General features: G+C 38.2%; 1 protein-coding gene and 2 non-coding genes across 3 annotated transcripts; all 3 read right to left on the reverse strand.

Moving 5' to 3' along the window:
* Positions 1–3,291: 3,291 nt before the first annotated feature.
* TRNAM-CAU lies at positions 3,292–3,363 on the reverse strand. Its single transcript has one exon. It is a non-coding gene; the product is annotated as a tRNA-Met (tRNA).
* A 357-nt stretch (positions 3,364–3,720) lies between these two features.
* On the reverse strand, positions 3,721–3,791 carry TRNAG-GCC. The gene has a single exon. It is a non-coding gene; the product is annotated as a tRNA-Gly (tRNA).
* Positions 3,792–15,754: 11,963 nt separating this feature from the next.
* On the reverse strand, positions 15,755–16,693 carry LOC123638369 (olfactory receptor 2B2). Its single transcript, XM_045551983.1, has one exon. It carries the CDS (start codon positions 16,691–16,693, stop codon positions 15,755–15,757), a length of 939 nt encoding a protein of 312 aa, XP_045407939.1.
* Positions 16,694–20,471: the final 3,778 nt, after the last annotated feature.

Consider the following 20,471-nt stretch of genomic DNA (forward strand, 5'->3'; position numbering starts at 1 on the left):
TGGTGAATGGTGTTTGGAGTTGTTTATTGTGGACTGAATAATTATCTGAATAAATAAACCCATTTTTTTCTATGTATGTTACATTTGTCTTATCTTTTATTAATATTATTTTTAATTGACAAATCATAATTATACGCATTTATGGGCACAATGTGATGTTTTGATATATGTTTTTGGGGCTCAGAAAGTGATACCCCAAAATGAAGGCCACAGAAACAGCCTCAGAAGCACAAGTTTTTCTCTGACCTTCTGCCCTTCCGTCTCTCAGGCCCATTGTCCCCCAAGGCTAGCCATAAAAACTAGAATCTTTCTTCCCCAAGATGCATCATAGAAACTGGAACCTCTTTTCCCTTAAGCCAGCCATAAAACCTAAAAATATTACTCTTAACTCCCTCCTCCACCAGTTTTCTGTGTAAATACTGGCTGTAAAGAAATTATCTGACCTACCTTGTTTGACTGTAGGTTATAAGCCCCCAGGGTCCTGCCCCATTCAGAGAAGGAAGGAATGCATGCTCAGAGAGGCAAAGAAGAATCTAAACAGGCAGGCCTTGCTGAGTTTCCCCATTCAGTCTATAAACATTAGATCATACCCTTTTTGTCCAATCATATTTCTACATGGCTGTCCATACTTTGTTGAACCTAAGCATTAGGTATCTTTGGGTTTTCATTCTGAAGACTCCCGTGTTATGTAAAATGATTGAATAGTTTTACATAACTATATATGGGGAAATTTTCCCTTGCCCCCTGCAATGTATGCTGGAGGAATCCAGGAAATAAACAGCCCAAAACATGTCACATTGCTATACTGACTACTTCAAGCTAAAGGCATTTGGGAAACTGCAAATGCACAGAGGGGCTTTTCCTATATCTCCCTTATCTGACTAAATGCAGAATCTCCAGAAAGAAGTCAATTATCACAAAAACCCTCTATCTATTTTTATCTATCAGGGAAGAGTTAACAGGCAACAGAAGTCAAACCTAGAAAAGACTAGAAATTGGCACTATATCCAGATGGGCTACTACCTATTCTTTAGAAAACCCATTCTCTTTTTCATAATCTTTTACTCTTCCTAGGTCACCCTTAGTCCCCTCCTTCCCTATTCCTCTATCCCCTATGGAGATAGAAATTAAGATGTAGAAAACTAATAAAATGCCAAATGGTCTCAAGTGATGAGTATGGAAAGGAAAGTGGGACCATAGGTAAGCTGGCCTTAGTCCCCTTTTCCTCCTCCAAATCTCACCAGGTAGACACTCAGTTACATGCCAGAGGAATAGTGCCCCACGTAAGGAGTTTCCAGGCCTCTCCAGGAAATTCTGAAATTTGAAAATCTCAATAGTTGGTACCCAAAGCTATAAAATGGACAACTGAAGACTAATAATTTGAGGAATAAGAAAACTTGAGTTCTTTCTATCCATCATCTCCCCTGGCTGCCATTGCCAACAAGTTCTGTGTAATTTACTGGGTTGTCTGGTCTTCCTGGTCTTTTCTTTAACTAAAAGGGATCTCCAAAGTTTCTTTCCAGCAGAAATAGTCTGTTTCTAAAAATAAGTCTCCACCATGTGGGTCACGTGAAGCTGTCACTAACAAACATAACATATGACAAAATGTGTTTCAATTTTGGAAAAATCAGTACTGTACTGTCAACTCAAATTACAAACAGAGGGAAGCTCTACCAGAAAAGATATTTATATGGGAATAGAGCATTGTAATGGGATTACACATGCCATAGTAAACTATATGTATATTCTGGGAAGTAAAGGAAGACAAAGGTTTTTAAAGAAAAAAATTAGGATTACATAATATGTTTTGAAATAATTATCCTTGACTGCAAAGATTAATAATTAAGATAACATCAGTTCGAAATTAGACAGTTTCTGGACAGATGTCCTTACAAAAGTATTTTTATATAAGCTTGCAATAGCCTTTATACAAGGTTGTAATTTTTACAGCATTTTGTGGTAGTTTTTGTTATCAGGCATATAAAAATAAAAATCCTCTCTTCATGGCCTTCCTTGGCTCTATTTGTCAGCATTTTTTTAACATTAGTGACTCCATTTAATTCTGACAATTTCTCACAGTACAAAGAGAGTGTGCTTTGAGATCCCATAGTCTCTTTCTTTTCAAACTATCTTTATATCTTTTATGCTTGCTAATAGGAAACTTTCTATATAGAGAGAAGAATCAGTGCCTTATGGAAGACTAGGAGGTATATTGAACTTGTCACTTTGAATGGAGGTTCTATGGTCAAAATGTCCAAAAAACAAACTGAAAAGTCTTTTCTTACATAGGACCCAAGAGAAAATAGAATATTTCTTCTTTACATGGCAATTTTTTTTCTTTTAGATAAATTGGATGCGCCCCTGGTGATCCATGAGAGTAGACAGCTTGTAACTAAGAATAGTATCTTAAAATTCATCTCAGATGGAAATTCTATTGCCATAGACCTATATGTAGGCAAGAGTGAAAATAAAATGGGACAGATGATCATCAAGTTCATGACAGAGTTGCCCTGAGAAAGTGGATAACAGGATTGGGGAGGAAGTTGGAGAGTACTTACATTTTATGAGCGTTTTTTTCTTTAAATATAAAATATATAATAGTGAATATGTCATGATGTTAATAATAGATCAATCCTGTGTGGTCACTTTTGTACTCTTCTGGAATTTTTTAAAAGGTAAAAGAAGAAAGATGAAAAATAATGTCAAATACTGATGGCTTGGTGAATTAGAAATTGTGGCTTTTAACTAGTATTTTCCAAATCACCAGTACCTAGGATGTACCAGGCTGTGCCAGGCTTTGGTCTAGGTACAGTGACAACCACAGTACCAAAACACAAAAATCCCTGTCCTCATGAATTTACTTTCCATGGGAGAGAAAATACTTAATGAATAAAATACACCATATGCTACATAGTAATAAGTGCTAAGGAGGAAAACAGAGCAGGAGGAAGAGATTGTTGGGAGAGTTCTTATTTATTAATAAAATCCCTTAAACTCTTTCTAACTGAACTCTAAACTTACGTTCTTGTTTACAAAATGGTAGTAAGCAAAGATGGACGTCTTTTAGTTGATGGATTTATTATTAATTCTCTGCTGAGATGGGGTACCTTACACTTCTCAGCTGGAAGCTGCTTTCTGACTTGTGCATTATTTTCCTCTCAGAGGAATGTGAATTATTCCACCTGCTGTCACTTTTCTTTGGTACCAGCAAACGTGAGAATGTTGGTGAGCCTATGTCCCAAATATCTCCAACATTTTTATATTTTGCCCTTTGGAAAAAAAAGGGAAGGTTAGCAGAGGATGGTTTCGATCCATCGACCTCTGGGTTATGGGCCCAGCACGCTTCCGCTGCGCCACTCTGCTAGGCACAACTATAGATCTTCAAAGTAATCCCTTTCTTGTATTTTCATATAGCGTTCTTTCTTGTATACTTACATAAATTTAATTTTTTTAAAGAGCCATTGGTTCTATTCCTGCCTAAACCAAGAGAATGAATTCAGAATGTATTGATTTCAAATGTTCTGAAAGCAAATAAAATCGGTGCTTCTGTAACAGGAAAACAGCCCGTCGCTAGTCTGCCTGCCCCTTTTATCAATGATGCAGTCATAACGTATAACGTATAAGTAAGCCAAAAATCGAGTAGAGAAAATATCCGACTTATGAAATGGAATAGGTATTTTCAAGATGTCTGAAGAATTGAAAGAAAGCTAAAACTACATTTGCATTGGCCGGGAATCGAACCCGGGCCTCCCGCGTGGCAGGCGAGAATTCTACCACTGAACCACCAATGCTCGGCAGCCCGGAGTGCTCCTTTAAGGAATACTTTCTTTTTGTCTGTTATTTTTAATCAAAATATTAATGTACGTTTTCTTTTCAAAAAGATATTTGGATACCTTTTCGTTCTTGTTAAATAGAGCCTCATAATGATCCTTCTTCCCTTCAAGGAAAAAAACCCTTTCACTGCAACTTCAGAGCGTCCGGTGCGACCCGGCATGGGCGGCCCGGTTCCAAGCCGGTCTCTGGGGCGCAGTTGGGCCGCGCTGGCGGTGCCAGTTCTCCCGCCCCGCGGGTCGCCGGCGCCTTCGCCGGTTTATCCGCCGCTGCTGCGGGGCCTGAAGTCTAACTGTGGAGGGCTCCTAGGCTTCGAACTTTCCAGAGTCTCAGGAAGTACTATAGAGGAGGCCTACCTCCTTAGTGTGTTTGGGAGGCGGAGGACGTTTTGTGACCATGGGAAGGCTCAGCGTCCGGGTGGTATCTGGAGGGAAAAGGAAAAGAAGAAAAGGGGTTCCGGGCAGAAAGAAAGAAGAAAAGGGAGAGGAGGATCCAGGAGGAAGAGAACTCGAGGAAGAAAGAAGGAGGCAAGGGAACAAAAGGAAAAGGGGGAAAGGGGGGAGCCAGAGATGAGGGGAAGACAGAGATCCAGCGTTGCTGTCTACTGGTCTTCCCACAGAGAAGCCAGGCAGTGGGGGATTTAAGAATTTGTAGGTTTGCCTTAAACGTTGGTTGCTATGGTGATGGAGGTGGAGCTAACATCTCCTTCCAGGAAAATTGAGCGCAAAGGTCTCATTGATAGATAATTTTCCCCAAAAAAGTGCATTACAACTCTCATACAAATATAAAAATGAACCAGTGTTAAAGATTTTGCATAGCTCATTAATGAGGTCATTGGTGAGGTGTTACTACCTTTTCAAAAAAGAATCCAGAGAATAGACGTTATTCATACATCAGGAATATTGAAATGAACGTGTAAATGAGGCCAAAACTGTTTTGGGGAGATGTTCCCCAAATATGTTTACGGAAGATGTCCATTCATTCTGTCCTTACCATGGGACAGCATAAATTTGCATGTCTACAGACAGGGATTATTTTGTATGGCCATCATTACTCGTTTTCTGATCTCTTCCCTCCTACTGATGGCAATTGTTTTCCTTTGTCTGTCTTTTGTGTGCTGTACCATAAAGAGGAGAAACATAGCGCAAGAACACAGGCATAAACCCACCAGCCTGTTCGAGCCAGCGTCACAGACTGGTGAGTTCATGGTTCTCACTGGACCAGTGTCTGTTTAGATAAACTTTGGGGAGGGTCCTCAAGAGAAAAACCAAACAAGGTTCTCCTTTCATTTTTTTTTTTTTTCTGTCCTGAGAGGTTGGCTTTTCAACCAATGAGAACACTCTTTCTGGTCTGTGCCAGCTGGGGAGCACAAATGTTGGCCCGCATCAGGCAGCCAGTTAAATAGAGTGGGAGCCCAAGACATGAGGTGACAAGCGCATTCTCTTTGTCCAGCCATGCCAGTTCTCAGGGGAATTTGTCTTAATAAGAGATTGTAGGGACCGTCCCTGGGCAAGAATTGGCTTGAGCCCAGAGTCAGTGAAGCTAGACGTGCTTCTTGGGGCCAGAGGTCAATAGGTCCAGACATGGCCAGTTGAATGCTTCTTGGAGATAGAGGTCAATGGCCTGTTGAATAAACAAACTGTTTCCTATGGCAAATAGCCAAGGGCCTTAGGTCTTGCACACAAGCCAAGGCATGTCTCATTGTCCTGCACGAGGGTAATGAGGTCCAAAGGTTAAGATGCAAACATCTGCCTTCCTTGAGCAATTTCCATGAGAAATGGAACATGTTGCCTCAGGGCTCTAAAGATAGTCACGTACCAGGAAGTAGCTGCTGGACAAAAGGAGTATAAAAATAAAGCGACTGGTGCTTTCGGCACTGCAGTCTTGTACCGTCTTTGTGTGTCTGTGTGTTTCTTTATGTGTCTGTATGTTTCTTTCTGTGTTCATCCCCCATTCTGTAATCGGGCCGCTATAAGAGATCCCAGTCCATAACAGGCTTTTGTCCCCTCAATTTTTGGTTGCTTGGATCAGTGCTAGGAAAGTCACACCCAATATGGTCTGCCTGGTGTCATAAATTGGCAGGTTTTATAACTGGAGTCATCTCGTGTTCCATGGGAGACCAGAGGCCCCATTTGCCAAACACTATCCTGAATTGCCTGTGGAACAAAGGGCTTTGTTCATCTCTGGGAGTGGACTTTTGGATGTGGGGGCTTCATCTTCTTTGTCCACACTGGGAACAACACTTGTGTCCATGGTATTCTAAATCTGGAAAGTTACCTCTGGGTTTTTCCATCAAAAGGCTTATTGGTTGAATCACTTTGGGTATAAATAAATTGGCTATATTTTTTAAAATATTTTTTTAGAAGGGTCTCCTCCCAAACAACTGTCTTATTGGTATATATGGGGTGATCAAATTAAAAAGAGGATACAGAGAAATATAATGGTTAGCCTTAGGGACCTCATTAGCAAGATTAAAAAGCAGAAATCAGATTTAAAACAAGTTCAAACCCTTTAAATCCACCATAAATCCCTTCTTTTTACTCCCATTTACCCTTAACTCCCTGTTCTCAACCCTCTAGAAGATCTTTTGAATCTCTGGGCCCTGATTTAAACTCCCCTTCTCAAAACCTGGCCACATTTTCTCAGCAAATTCCTTTAGCTCAAAAGAGAAATGTTAATAAGTTTGAATTATGACGCTTGGTCTTGGGATGCCCATTTGTTATTAATCCTTTCCTTCTCACAGATAACTATTGCTTTCCTGTCTGTCTCATTTTTTTGTCCTGAGGTCTTGGCTTGGCTTTCTTCCTGTTGAGGGCACATAGGTTACCAGGCCTGCATATGTATGCAGCCAACTGAAAGGTTGGAAGCTCCCAAGATTATGACTGGACAGAAATGTGGGTTGCATCCCATTCACAGCTAGCATACTGACTGTTGCTAGCTCTCGAGACTTGTCTAAGTCTTTCTCTCGTCTGTCTTTGTAAGTAGCTCTGGAACTTGCATCTTCTTGTTCCCTTTTTGGAGAGGTCATTGAGTATAACAAACAATCTAATTTTTAAAAAATGGGCAAAATATCTGAAACAGACACTTCCCCCAATATATACAGATGACAAATAGCAAATGAAGAGATGCTCAGCATCATTTGTCATTAACATCAAAAGACAAAATTACAACAAGTTTAGTTAAAAATCTTAATTGGCTTTTATTTGGGATTCTGGAATCAGACAACACTTTGCTCTATGAAATAGAATGCATGTTTCAAAAAGCTGAGCAGAGGAGGTTGGCTATATAGATAGAAGAGGGCTGAAGAAAGCAGAAACAGAGAACAAAAAGTGGATTTGGTTGTTTAGAAGTTATTTTTTTTTTTTGTAGATATTAAAGCAGGGGGGGCTTCCTTAAAATGTCAGCAAAACTTGCCTGTTTGGGGATTTGGCGATTTTCTCTCTCCCTCTCTCTCTCTCCTGATTTCTCAGAGGGTCAGATAAACAACTTAGTTTCAGCTTGGAAACATGAAACTTTAGCATGAGTAACTCCATTTTGGTTTGGTCTGTTGAGCCTAGTGCAGGAGCTCAGTCTAAACCAATGGCCTCCTATAAATTTTATTCAACATTATATAAGTGAAAATTAAATAACATAGGCTACCACTACAAACTTATTACAGTGGCTATAATCCAAAACACTGACAATACCAATGCTGATTCAGAGCTACAAGAACTCTCTTATCCTTTACTAGTGGGAATGCACAATAGTACACCCATTTGGAAGATAGCTTGGCAGTATTTTATAAAATTAAACATAGACCTAAAATATGACCTAACAATCATATTTTTGGATTTAGGTATTCACTCAAGTAAATTGAAAATGGGGTCATACAAAAAAAATATGTCAACTTTTATAGCAGATTTATTCATAATCACCCAAAACTGTATACAACAAAGATGTTCTTCAATAGAATAATGTATAAACAAACTATGATGTATCAATGCAATGGAATACTGTTCAGTGATAAGATAGAGGATGCTATAGATTTACAGGACAACATGGATGAATTTTAAATTCATTTTGCTAGGTGAAAGAAGGCAGACCTAAAAGGCTACTGTATGCTTTCATTCATATGGTACTCAGAAAAGACAGAATAATAAGGATACATTCATATGATATTCTGGAAAAGGAAAAAAAGGATGGAAAATAAGGGTTAAGGGAAGGGGAGCAGGTTTTTAGGGTTTGAGAGAATTTTTAGGGTGATGAAACTCCTTGTATGGCATTGTGGTGGTGACCGTCCAACTCTGTGCCTTTTGTCAAATCCAGTAGAGAGAGCTGTACACCAACAAAGAGTAAACTTAACTATAAACAAATTTTTTAAATATTAATCAGAATATCACTGGATCTCTGAATGGAATGCTGACTATGACAAATAAATCTAGCTATATTACAAATATATAACTTAACTTCACTGCAAAAAGTGCAGAGCAAAAGAGATAATCTAAATAATTTTGAAAAACAGTGTCTTGACTGGATTATCTAAAGCTGGAGGCTGCCCCTGGTCAAGAACCACTAGTATATGGAAACACTCTCTCCTACTTTTACATCTCTTCTGTAAATCGAAAATTATTTGACAATCAAGGTTGTTTTAAAAGGCAGAGAGCAAAATAGAAAAAAAAAATGGATGAAACACATGAATAGGCATTAAATAGAGGAGAAAAAAAGAATGGCCAATAAACGTGAAAATAAACTCAACATCATCAATCAAGGAAGTTAAATAAAACTCATACTATTTTACAGCCACTAACTTGGTGTGAGGGTCAGGGGGTGGGGGGAGGAAACCTAAAACAAAAGAAACCAAAAAATAAAAATAAAAAAAACTGGTTCAAAGATAAACTTACTTCTGACAAATGGCTACTCTCAGGCTGATCTCATTAATGAATATAGATACAAAACATAAATAAAATGTTACAATTGATATGGGGACTTTGTTAAAAGGATAATTCATCATGACCAAGTTGAGAATAAAAAGTTAAATGTTAACAAATCTATTGTGAATTGTATGCTGCATAGAATTCACATTCAAATTTTTATTGAAATTGTATTGAATTTACAGATTGATTAGGAAATGTTTTAGAAACTGATTCCAAATTCATAGGGAAGTGTGAAGAGTCAAGAAAAGAATAAGACAATTTTTATAAAAAAAAAAAAAAGAGAAAGAAAAGAAAAAATTAGTCCTGGCTGACCCGATAGTAAAATTTCTTTTAGGTGTATAGTAATTAAAGCGGCGTGGTGTTGGTAACCAACAGAGGAATCAAACAGAATAGGGAGCACATACAGGTTTGTACATACTTAAAACTTGAACTTAGAGTGCTCGGGAAAGAGGCGGAGGCCCACACCAGGCTCCGCGAGCAGGGTCTTGATAGAGCATAGGTCGCTAAGCGAAAAGAATGAGCCAATGATGAGTATGAGGATAGATGACCTAGTGTGGTGACAGCCAATCAGAAGCGCCAGGGGACACCCGCTCCCACCACGTGGGACGGAGAACAAGCAGGAGTCAGAAAATGGACGCTGGACCCAGGCGTCGCTGGGGGCCTAGGCCTGTCACCCAGTACTGGTGCATGAGGGCAGAAGGAGCCCCTGAACCCACGCACTCTCACCTGCCACCTGAAGCAAAAACGCGCGCTGACGGTTGCAGCAACGACTGTGCGGGACAGTTAGGTTCCCTAGAAAGGCCATTCAACCATGAAACCCGCTTTCTTCTGAGGTTGGAGTAAGAGAGGCAAAAGCTGGGCAGAGCCACGTCGGGAATGGGTGAGTGTGAGGGTCGACCTTGGGTCTCATCTGAGGTTTTGGGTCCCTAAGTCCTGGGAGGCAGGTGACTGAACTAGTCCATGTAGGACCCTGTGGTCACACCTAGTGGCACCTGAGGACAGATTTCTTGGGTAGAAGGCTCTCAGGAGTGGTTGAGACCTGGCCTAACTTCCTTCATTGTACAGGAGGAAAACTGAGGCCAAGAGATGGGGACTGCTCTAATACCAATTGGCATTTATTTCTCTTTAGCAGGTAAAATTTATTGAAGGGCTTTGAAAGAATCATGCTAAGTCACAAAACCAGACCATCTGCTGAGTACCTGTTACATGCCTAACACTTACTTCACGGAGCATTTCCCAAAATAAATTAATTAATTAATTAAATTCAAAAAAATAACAAACTCCAAGGCTAGGATTATTGGCCTAATTTTCCATTTGGGAAAATAGAGAGGTCAAGTTACTTGTTTTCATTCATTTAGCTGATAATGAAATCAGAAATTGAACACAGGACTATCTATACCTTATAAATATAAAAACAGATAATTATCACTCAACTTTTTGGAGACCCAGGATGTCCAAAGCCCTCTAAACAGGCGCAAAGGAGTGACAATATGAATGATGAAGAAAAAACAGTCCCAGACTCGAGTAACTTAAGTTTTAGGGAAAAGAGACGCCTTGGAGAGATGGCTGAGGATGCAGTGCAGTAATTTAAAAGACAGCAGCGTCCCCGGGCATGGTGGCTCACGCCTGTAATCCTAGCACTCTGGGAGGCCCAGGAGGGTGGATCACTCGAGGTCAGGAGTTCGAGACTAGCCTGAGCAACAGCGAGACCCCCCCCCCCCCCGCCCTGTCTCTACTAAAAATAGAAAGAAATTATCTGGACAACTAAAAATATATATAGAAAAAATCAGCCGGGCATGGTGGCGCATGCCTGTAGTCCCAGCTACTTGGGAGACTGAGGCAGTAGGATCGCTTAAGCCCAGGAGTTTGAGGTTGCTGTGAGCTAGGCTGACGCCATGGCACTCACTCACTCTAACCCAGGCAACAGAGCGAGACTCTGTCTCCAAAAAAAAAAAAAAAAAGACGACAGTGTGAAGGATTGCAGGATACCACATGTGAACAAGAGCAGAGGAAGTCTTTACAGAGGAGGTGGAATCAGAGGTTCAGTAGAGAACTTTCCTACATGAAAGTGGGTTTGTAGGGCTTTTGCTTGTGTTTAGTGTCAGGCATTCACCACCACACACAGCTAATTTTTTCTATTTTTAGTAGAGATGAGGTCTCGCTCTTGCTCAGTCTGGTTTCACTCTCATGACCTCAAGCGATCCTCTCGCCTTGGCCTCCCAGAGTGCTAGGATTATAGGCATGAGCAAACACACCCCGCTAACACTAGTATTTAATAGTGAGAGAAAGTTGAGCTGTGACCAATTTCTACTAGATATGAATTATTTCAGTGACTCATCAGGCATTGATTGCATATCTAATATTTATTTGTCCCTGTGAAACAAATGGTAGGAAAAGATGAAAGTGATATATTGTCTATTCTCAAAGTAATGGTTCATAATCTGTTGGGGAGACACTAAGCATGTTCGGTGTATTCTTATTTGATTTTCAACAATTCTGTGAAGTAGATCCTATAGCTATCTCTTCTTTCCTGAGGATGAAACTGAGGCACCAAGGGTTAGAGAATTGCCCAATAACAAAAAAATTGTAACTTGTGTGGAGTGTAGGCTCATACTCAAAGCCTGGGCTGTAAACTATTGCCCTAGTCACAGCAGCTTAATGTTAGTCCATACTGCTCATTCCAGGTGTTCTATTTGGATACCACATGGTGCAAACTACCCCGAGCCTTCCTAAAGTCAAATATAAGATAGAAAGTCAGGAAGAGTGTCCACAATTTCCATGCAGGGTCCCAGTGGGAAATGGAAGTTTGTTCTCTGAGCAGTTAAGTCAGATCAGATCCTTCTAATGAAGAACAAAATATAATTACTTCACTAGAATAAAGATAATCACTACCCAACGTGCACTGCAAATTTTGCCAGACCTCTTTTAACGCATTTTTTATGCTATGCAATTCTTGTCTTAAATGTTAGTTCTCTTCTATCACTGCTGTTTGGCCATTTTCTTCTCACTACATTTTTTTAAAAAAATCCTGGTTGAGTTTCTACACTTCATAGGAAATTTTTACTCTTGTGTAAAAAAGAAAACAAGATATAGTTTTAAAACCTAGGGACAGAATTTGACCATCAAATGCAAAAAAAAAAAAAAAGGCCATTTAGTTATGCAAATCTTCTTTTAATATATTAATACATACCACGAATGGAAATTTACCGAATAACAAAAAATTGGTATTACGATGAAATACAAATAAGAATATAATCTTAATTATAAATTGAGGAGAAGAAAAAGAACCAAGAAACAAAACAAAACAAAATAAGCAAATGACCTATTAGAAAAATAGGATTAGGAAAGCCACCTAGAAATGTATCTACTCTTTACATGAGCAAAGATGCCCAAGCTACAAAGCTGTAATTGAATGATCAAAGCTGCTCTGAGTGATCATTGAAATTGAGCAGTGATTCAAAAAAAATGTAAAACCATAGTGACAGATCAGCATAGAATCTTTGGTCCAAAGGGAACTTTCTAAACTATCATTCATTGTTGTCACTTCTTGGCTGAGTTTAATAAAGGTAATTATCTTTTGTAATACCCTGTTTTGACATTTGGTTAAATAAAGTGCAAATGACTCGTACAAGTACCATTTTAGGAAATATGGCATCTTTCCTGTCTCTTACTGCAAAATCCTTGGGCATTATACCTTACTTTGCCTTGTCAGGGTTTGTAAGGGGAGGATAAATCACGTGCCTATCTTAATCCCTTTTCTTTCTCTTCAGCTATATCTGCCTGTTCAAATTCCTACTTATTACCATGAAGGTGGCTTAAGGCAGAGAGGGGGGATGAGGGTGAGGGTACAAGGCAGCTAGGGAGAAATATCTGTCACATTCAGAATCTCCCACCTCTTTCTTATCCAAACTCATGCTACTCTTAGTTGCAGATGAGAAGAGTTGCCATTGAGAAGATGGGTCTGTATCCCCTCCTTTTGAATCTGAGTGGGGTTGTGACAGCTTCTGCTAATAGAGTATGCTAGAAGTGACACCGTGACATCCAAGGCTAGGTCCTAAACAGACATGTGGCTTCCACCTTGTTGGTTAGAATTCATTCTTGGAGTTCTGAGCCACTATATAAAGAAGTCTAACTACTCTGAGGCTATTTTATAAGGAAGCCCAAGCCACATGGAGAGATCATTAGCAGGCTCTGCCCTGCAGAGTCCAGACTGCAAATGGTGCCAGCTCGGGTACCAGATATTCAAGTGAAAATGCCTCTACATAATTCTAATAGCCAGAGTTTGAATCTTCTCAGATGAGGGCCCCAGACATTGTAGAGCAGACAAACCATCCTCTCTGTGACTTGTTTAAATTCCTCACTAATAGAATCCGGGAGTATAACAAGATGGTTGGAGTTTTATGCCACCAAGGTATGTTACACAGCAGGAGATGACTGGAACATTTACTGATCTTTGTATCCTGTCTTTGTGTTAGTCTTTGGATTGTGAGCTTCTTAAGGGCAAAAACCATTCTTACTCATCTTTGTATCCCAGCACTGTTATAGGCAAGTAACAAATCTCAGTCATTTTGTGTGTGAATAGACTGCTTTTGACAGCTAAGTAGACTAAACAGTGAAATAATTTCTTTCCTCAATTATTTTAATTTCTAAAATTTTCTTTCATTTATTCATTTATTTTTTGAGACAGGGTCTCACTCTGTCACCCAGGCTGGAATGTAGTGGCACAATCATAGCTCACTACAGCCTTGAACTCCTGGACTCAAGCGATCCTCTTGCTTCAGCCTCCTGAGTAGCTAGGACTACAGGTGCACATCACCACGCCAGGCTAATGTTTTTATTTTTTGTAGAGATGGGGTCTTGCTGTGTTGCCTACGCTGGTCTTGAACTCCTGGCCTCAAGTGATCCTCCCGCTTCGGCCTCCCAAAGTGCTAGGATTACAGGAGTGAGCCACTGTACCCAGCCTAAGCCTGTCATCTTTAAATTCATACACGTTATTGATAAAGGCATATTCTAGCAGGATAAAAGACTTAAGTCCTGTAACAATATGCCTTGTTTCCATGGTGGTAGTGTGTTATTAATCATCTTTTGAGTAAGGTTTTACAAACAGATAGGAAAAAACAGAAGTGCTTTACCATCTTAGTCATTATTGTTCCATTTTATACAAAAGCATAATGAGAAGTTTTATAGATTCTACTCAACAAGATTATACACATATAACATTCCTCTACTATATCAGCAGAGTACCTCTATGAAATAGATGAAGCTGGGTTAGTATTTGTTGTTCTAAATGAATCCAGAATGGAGATATAGCAATAGATATAGATATAATAAATAATCACAAATTAACTGATAGCAAAATATTTGTAGAATATTGTTGTGAATTACTTTAAAACTTACCAGTATGCAATGTATTGAATCAATTAATGGCTTATTTTTTAAAATGTAAAATATTTCAATCTCCACCACTCTGGTTTCTCTGCTACTTTCTCATAATTTTTTAAAAGGCACTGACATTGACACTGAGATGACATCAAAATTTGTCTCTGCATTTATTTGGACTTTAAGATATGAATACATTTTCATTAGGAAATGCCCTTTCATATTTCACGATACTCTTAGTGTTTTGCTACCATTTTTCCCTTTAATATTAATATAACTCATTGATAGAAATAAAGGATAGGAACTCAGCAAAACAGGGGTTCTTAAAGTGTGGTCCCCTGATAGGCAACATCAGCATTACCTGGGAATGTAAATTCTCAAGCCCCACCCCAGATCTACTGCATTAGAAACTCTGGGGTGGGTGACTCCCAACAATCTGGATTTGAAAAGTCCTCCAGGTGATTCTGATACATGTTGAAGTTTTAAGATCCACCATGTTGTATTAGAATTATACTGAGACAAAAATATTTTTTATATTGTTACTGGAAGGTCTTAAGGAGAAGCATTCTAATTGTATTTCTTCATTATTGCATTTTTTGTTTTTATGATACATTTGGTAGAGGAGAAAAATTGGAAAAAATAAGGATGGTGAAAAAGCAATTAAAATAATTATAGTGCAATGCCAACCAAATAACAAACTTACAGTGTGTAAGTATTTTTTTTGCACTTTTATGGGTTCTGAAGGCCCTATGGAAGAAGTATAAATTTTAATCTATGCTATCTCAAGGGAACTGACATGGAGTTAATAAGCTATTATTCTTGCACAAGAAAAGTACATTAAACAAGTGGTGGATATCATCATGTAATGTGCTTTTTTATGATTTAAGCTATAAGTGCTTTAGGGGTTAAAATGAAAGAGATAATATGTACAGTAGAGGAATCATTTAAAAGTCACAGTTATTTGATTTAGGTCTAAAATGTAGCTACAATTGTATTTGGTAAATGGAATTGAAGAGGACACTTCAATTTAGGAAGCGTGGAAAGTACAGAAATAAGAGAACAAAGATCTATGTAAAACTGTGGAAGAAAAATCATTGTGGGTTTTAGTATTATATTGATGTGAAACTAGTGTTAACATTTAAGCTAGGTCTGTTAACTTTATGTGTATAATTAAGAAGAGGAGACTGGATAGTTTTAGACTTCTGTTAGATCTCTTACAATTGTCTAAAAAAAAATTTGTGGCATGTATGTTTGTATGTGTGTGAATATTAGTGTATCTGTATGTGTATAAAATGTGTGTTTCTGGGGAAAGGATTTCTAAGTTTTTATTCTAGTTTCAGAGAAATGTAAGATTCTTCCCTAACTATGCAAACCAGTGGTATAAAGCTTGAGACCTTAAAGATTTTAAGGTTATACTTTTTGGGGGGATCATAAATATCAGTTCTCAGGATTTGTGCAATAAATATATTAAGGCAGTACAAAGAAGATGCAGTTCTCTGTCAATGATATTTTATTTGAAGAAGATCACCGTAATAGTTCTTTCTAAGAGTAGTGAGAATACAACAACTTGGAGAGAATTAAAAAGTATATAAAATTCAAGTCTTTAACAAGGCCTATCATTTGAAAATTCTTTATTTTTTGATTAGGATCCTTGCAATCAACCTCTTAAAAGCTCCCTTTACATCTTTGTTTCTAAGTGTGCAGATAAGAGGATTCAACATGGGTGTGATAATTCCATAGAAAAGAGATACCATCTTTCCCCGGTCTTTGGAGGCAGGGGATGGTGGTTGCAGATACATGTAGATAGCAGTGCCATAAAAAAGTGACACCACAATTAAATCGGAGCCACATGTCCCAAATGCCTTTCGCCGACCTTCAGCAGACTGTATTCTCAACACTGCTTGGACAATAAAAGCATATGATATAAGGATGAGTGTCACAGGTATTAGAAGGAATAGCACACTGATGAAGAACAGTTCAGCCTCATTTGCTGTTGTGTCAACACAAGACAACTTGAGCAGTGCAGGGACTTCACAGAAGAAGTGATCCACTTCTTTGTGACCACAAAGTGGCATCTGAAGGGTCCAAGTGGACTGCAAAACTGAGTTGCTGAAGCCACTAATCCAGGATGCAGCTGCCAACTGGAGGCAGAGCTTTTGGTGCATGATAACTGAGTAATGGAGAGGGCGACAAATAGCTACAAACCTATCAAAGGACATGACGGCCAGGAGAAGACATTCAGTAGAGCCCAAGGCCAGGAAAATGAAAAGTTGGGCCACGCAGCCGCCATAACTAATTACCTTTCTGTTGCTGCATATGTTCACCAGCACTTGTGGAACTGTACTTGTGGTGTAGCAAAGGTCCAAGAGTGAGAGATTGGTAAGAAAAAAATACATGGGGGTATGGAGTTTAGGATCCAGATGTGACACAAGAATTATTGCCAGATTGCCAAAGATAGTTAAGATATAGGAAAACAGGAACATCACAAAGAGTGGAAGCTCTAGCCATGGTCGATCTGAGAAACCTAACAGAATGAACTCCTGTGGGACACTCTCATTTACCCTATTCATGTTAAAGGGTTTGACTCGTGGTTCCCTAAAATGTAAAAAGTGACTAAGTTAATAAACACATATTTATTGACTATGTCAGTTAGCTATAATCATTTCACTAGCAATTTACATAAATTTACAGACTGATGCTATTAATAATGTGAAAAATACATTGATAAGAATATAAATACTTATCTGTCCTAGTATTTCAAAAGTGTTTATATATTTGTAGCAGCATATTAGCAAAGTGAATTTCAAGAATTTTAAGGCATATTTTCAGTTTCCACATTCATAGAATTTATCCTTTGACATGTTAATGTCTTATAAATGCATTTTTCACATTCCTTCTACCTGGAATCTACTATTAGGTAGATGTAGATACAGTTCCTGCCATTTGAATTCATTCTAATTTTTCCTCAATGCCAATGAGATTTCCTGGTTGTGGGAATCAGTTAAAATTGCTTAAGCCCCACCTCTCATTACTCACTCCCCCCACCCCAAAACAATGTAGGCAGTATCTAGTAAGTTACCAGAAACAATTTAAGGAGACATATCCTTTCAGTCATAGAATTTGTATAAGATTATTTAATAACATGATATTTGAACTTGACAGGCCTGGACTTAATTAGGTACATTGCATAACATTGGACCTAATGTACCTTATCCTCTGATCTTCAGGCTTCTCATTTGTAAAATGAATATGGTATAGTTATCATCTCTTATTTGCAGGGGATGCATTCCAAAACCCCCAGTGGATGTTTGAAACCACACATAGTACCAAACCCTGTATACTCTGCTTTTTCCTATGCATACATATCTATGATAAAGTTTAATTTGTAAATTAGGCACAGTAAAAGATTAACAACAACTAATAACAAAATAGAACAATTATAGCAATATACTGTAATAATAAAGTTATGTGGCTGTTATTTTTCTGTGTCAAAATACCTTATTGTACTATACCAACCCTTCCTGTAATCTGTCCCTCTGATAACTGAGATGGCTAAGTGACTAATGGCCAGGTAGCATACACAGCACGAACATGCTGGACAAAGGGATGATTCACATCCCAGTTGTAACTGAGCTGGGCAACACAAGATTTCATCATGCTACTCAGAATGGCACAAATTTAAAACTTATGAATCATTTATTTCTGGAATTTTCCATTTAATATTTTCAAACTGCAGTTGACTGTGTATAACTGAAACCGTAGAAAGCAAAAAAGGAAACAAGGGAGGACTACTCTAATGCTTTTCTAAGTTGTCTTGATGTACAGCATAAATAACGTGAGGCATAAATGCACACTGCTTAGCCTGGACTCTGGCCGTTAGAAATGGAGGCGTGTAAATGAAAGGAACTATAGTGATCCAAGGTCTAAAGTGCTCAGGGAAGAATTACTTATGATTTTTAGAATTTTAAATTTCCTGGAGTTACTAATGGAAATGGCTCTGCCTGTTAAAATTCAACTTCCTATTCCCTTTATAACCCCCAAACTATCAACCCCAACAATAGGGGTCCTAGTAACCATCTGATGTGAAGTACAAATGTGATCTTTACTGTAAATTGCCTAGTACTGTGCCTGGCACACAGAAGCACAGCTGTGTCAGTGAAAGTACAACAGTGATACAGGAACTCTGATGCTTTGAGCAGAGGCTATTCAGAGCCCTAAATTCCCTGGAGGGACTAATATGTCAACTCCACTAGCTAAACATTTATTTATTCCAAGGAAATCTTAATGGACATTCTAAATTATTTTATTATTTTGTCAATATCAACATATCTATTTTTCAATTTCATCAATACTCATCAAAATGTTAGAATGTGTATTTTCATTTTTTTTACTTATTCTAGAACTATTACTTCCCTAAAAAAAAAATGTCTCTGTGCTCTCATCTAAAAAGAAATTTGAGATATATAACCGTGTATATGGATAGGAAATGATGTTCAAATATATCTTTGATTTAAAAAAAGGAAGTTATGAACATTTGTATAGCATGATTTCATCCGTTTAAGAAAGGGAATATTTGCGATGGCTCACGTCTGTAATCCTAGCATTCTGGGAGGCAGAAGCGGGAGGATGGCTCAAGGGCAGGAGTTCAAGACCAGCCTAAGCAAGAGTGAGACCCCGTGTCTACTAAAAATAGAAAGAAATTAGCAGGACAACTAAAAATATATAGAAAAAATTAGCCGGGCATGGTGGTGCATGCCTGTAGTCCAGCTACTCAGGAGGCTGAGGCAGAAGGATTGCTTGAGACCAGGAGTTTGAAGTTGCTGTGAGCTAGGCTGATGCCACAGCACTCTAGCCTGGGCAACCGAGCAAGACTCTGTCTCCAAAAAAAAGAAACAAAGGGAATATAATATAATATTAGTATAATGTAATATTATACATGTAAAACAATATATAAATAAAAAGCTACCTTGAAGAACATAGAAGAAAGTATTACTCCTGGGAAATGGAGATGACAGAGAGGAAAGCAGACTTTACTTATAAATTTACCTGTTTTTTGTTCTAATTTTTCATAAGCAGACATTACTTTTGTAATATTTTTTTAAATGACCCCACTCACCAATTTATTCTGTGTTCTACTCTCAGACTAGCATTGCTTTAGTTAAGACTTCGATCCCCATGAATGTGCAAATCTTTATAAGAAATTTAACTTTTTTTAACTTTTAATACTTCCTTAAAATTCATTCTCAGTCTACAAGGAGCTTTTCTAAAGGATGGAGTGTGGAAGCATTTTGTATCTTATGGGCAAAAATTATATATTGCCAAGGACCGCAGGAATCAGGCAAACTGAATAAATGGCATCAGTAATGATAGATTTCACATACTCTACAATTTCCTTGATTTGCACACACATTGAACAGAACCCTTCAAGTTCATATTATTGGGATGACTGAAATGCCCCAGTTCATTCAGGACTGCCAAGTGTACTCCTGCTGTCTTGACATAGTTACTATTAGAATCATTTCCATTCTCAGAAGTGTCCCTGTTTGGATAAGTTATAAGGACTCCCTTTATATTATTGCTCAGCAGTTCTCACCATTGAGGACATTGCATGTGTTTTCCCTTCTAATATGGGTCAGTGGCCTTTTCTGACCAGGCCCTCTATCTGGCTTTTCTTCTTAAAACTCAGCCAGCAGACTGCCTCACCAAGAACCCCTCCGAGCTGAAGATTACAAAAGAGAGAATCAGTTAACTCCTTTTAAATCGATTGAAGCCTTCTTTCTGAGATTCAGTACTTACAAAAGTAATAAACTGCTTTGTCATCAATATAATATATTAGTTTATCCTGTTGTATGTATTTAATAATATTCACTCATGTTCTGTAGTCAGGGCACAAGGAAGGGGGAAAATATTTATCACTCTACAGGAAGCATGGGAACAGAATAACAATGATAGAGACAGAAAGCAATGAGGGGAGGAAACTTGGGAAATTTCAGAGCACTGAATTCTCATATTCTGCTTTGGTCAGTTTTTTGCATGTTTTTCTACCTCCCAAATGCATAGTAACTTCAAATATTTATCCACTCTTAAAAGAATATCTTTAGGTTAAATAGTTGTGGTATCATTTTGTATTTTTGAAATTTTAAGTAATTTGAATTCTGATTCACATCCCTAATTTTAGGATTGAAGTATTTGTTGATAACTAAAAACAAAGTAAAACAAAACAAAAACTAGAAAGTCCTTATCTGCATCTTTAGGATTATATCAGATAAGCTACTGAGTACTTACCTGTTAACACTTGCTCCAATTGCTTGCAATTGTGGCTAATATCTTAAAGGCTGTAGATTTCTC

This window comes from Lemur catta, chromosome 5 (assembly GCF_020740605.2).
Source record: "Lemur catta isolate mLemCat1 chromosome 5, mLemCat1.pri, whole genome shotgun sequence".
NCBI classification, from domain to species: domain Eukaryota; kingdom Metazoa; phylum Chordata; class Mammalia; order Primates; family Lemuridae; genus Lemur; species Lemur catta.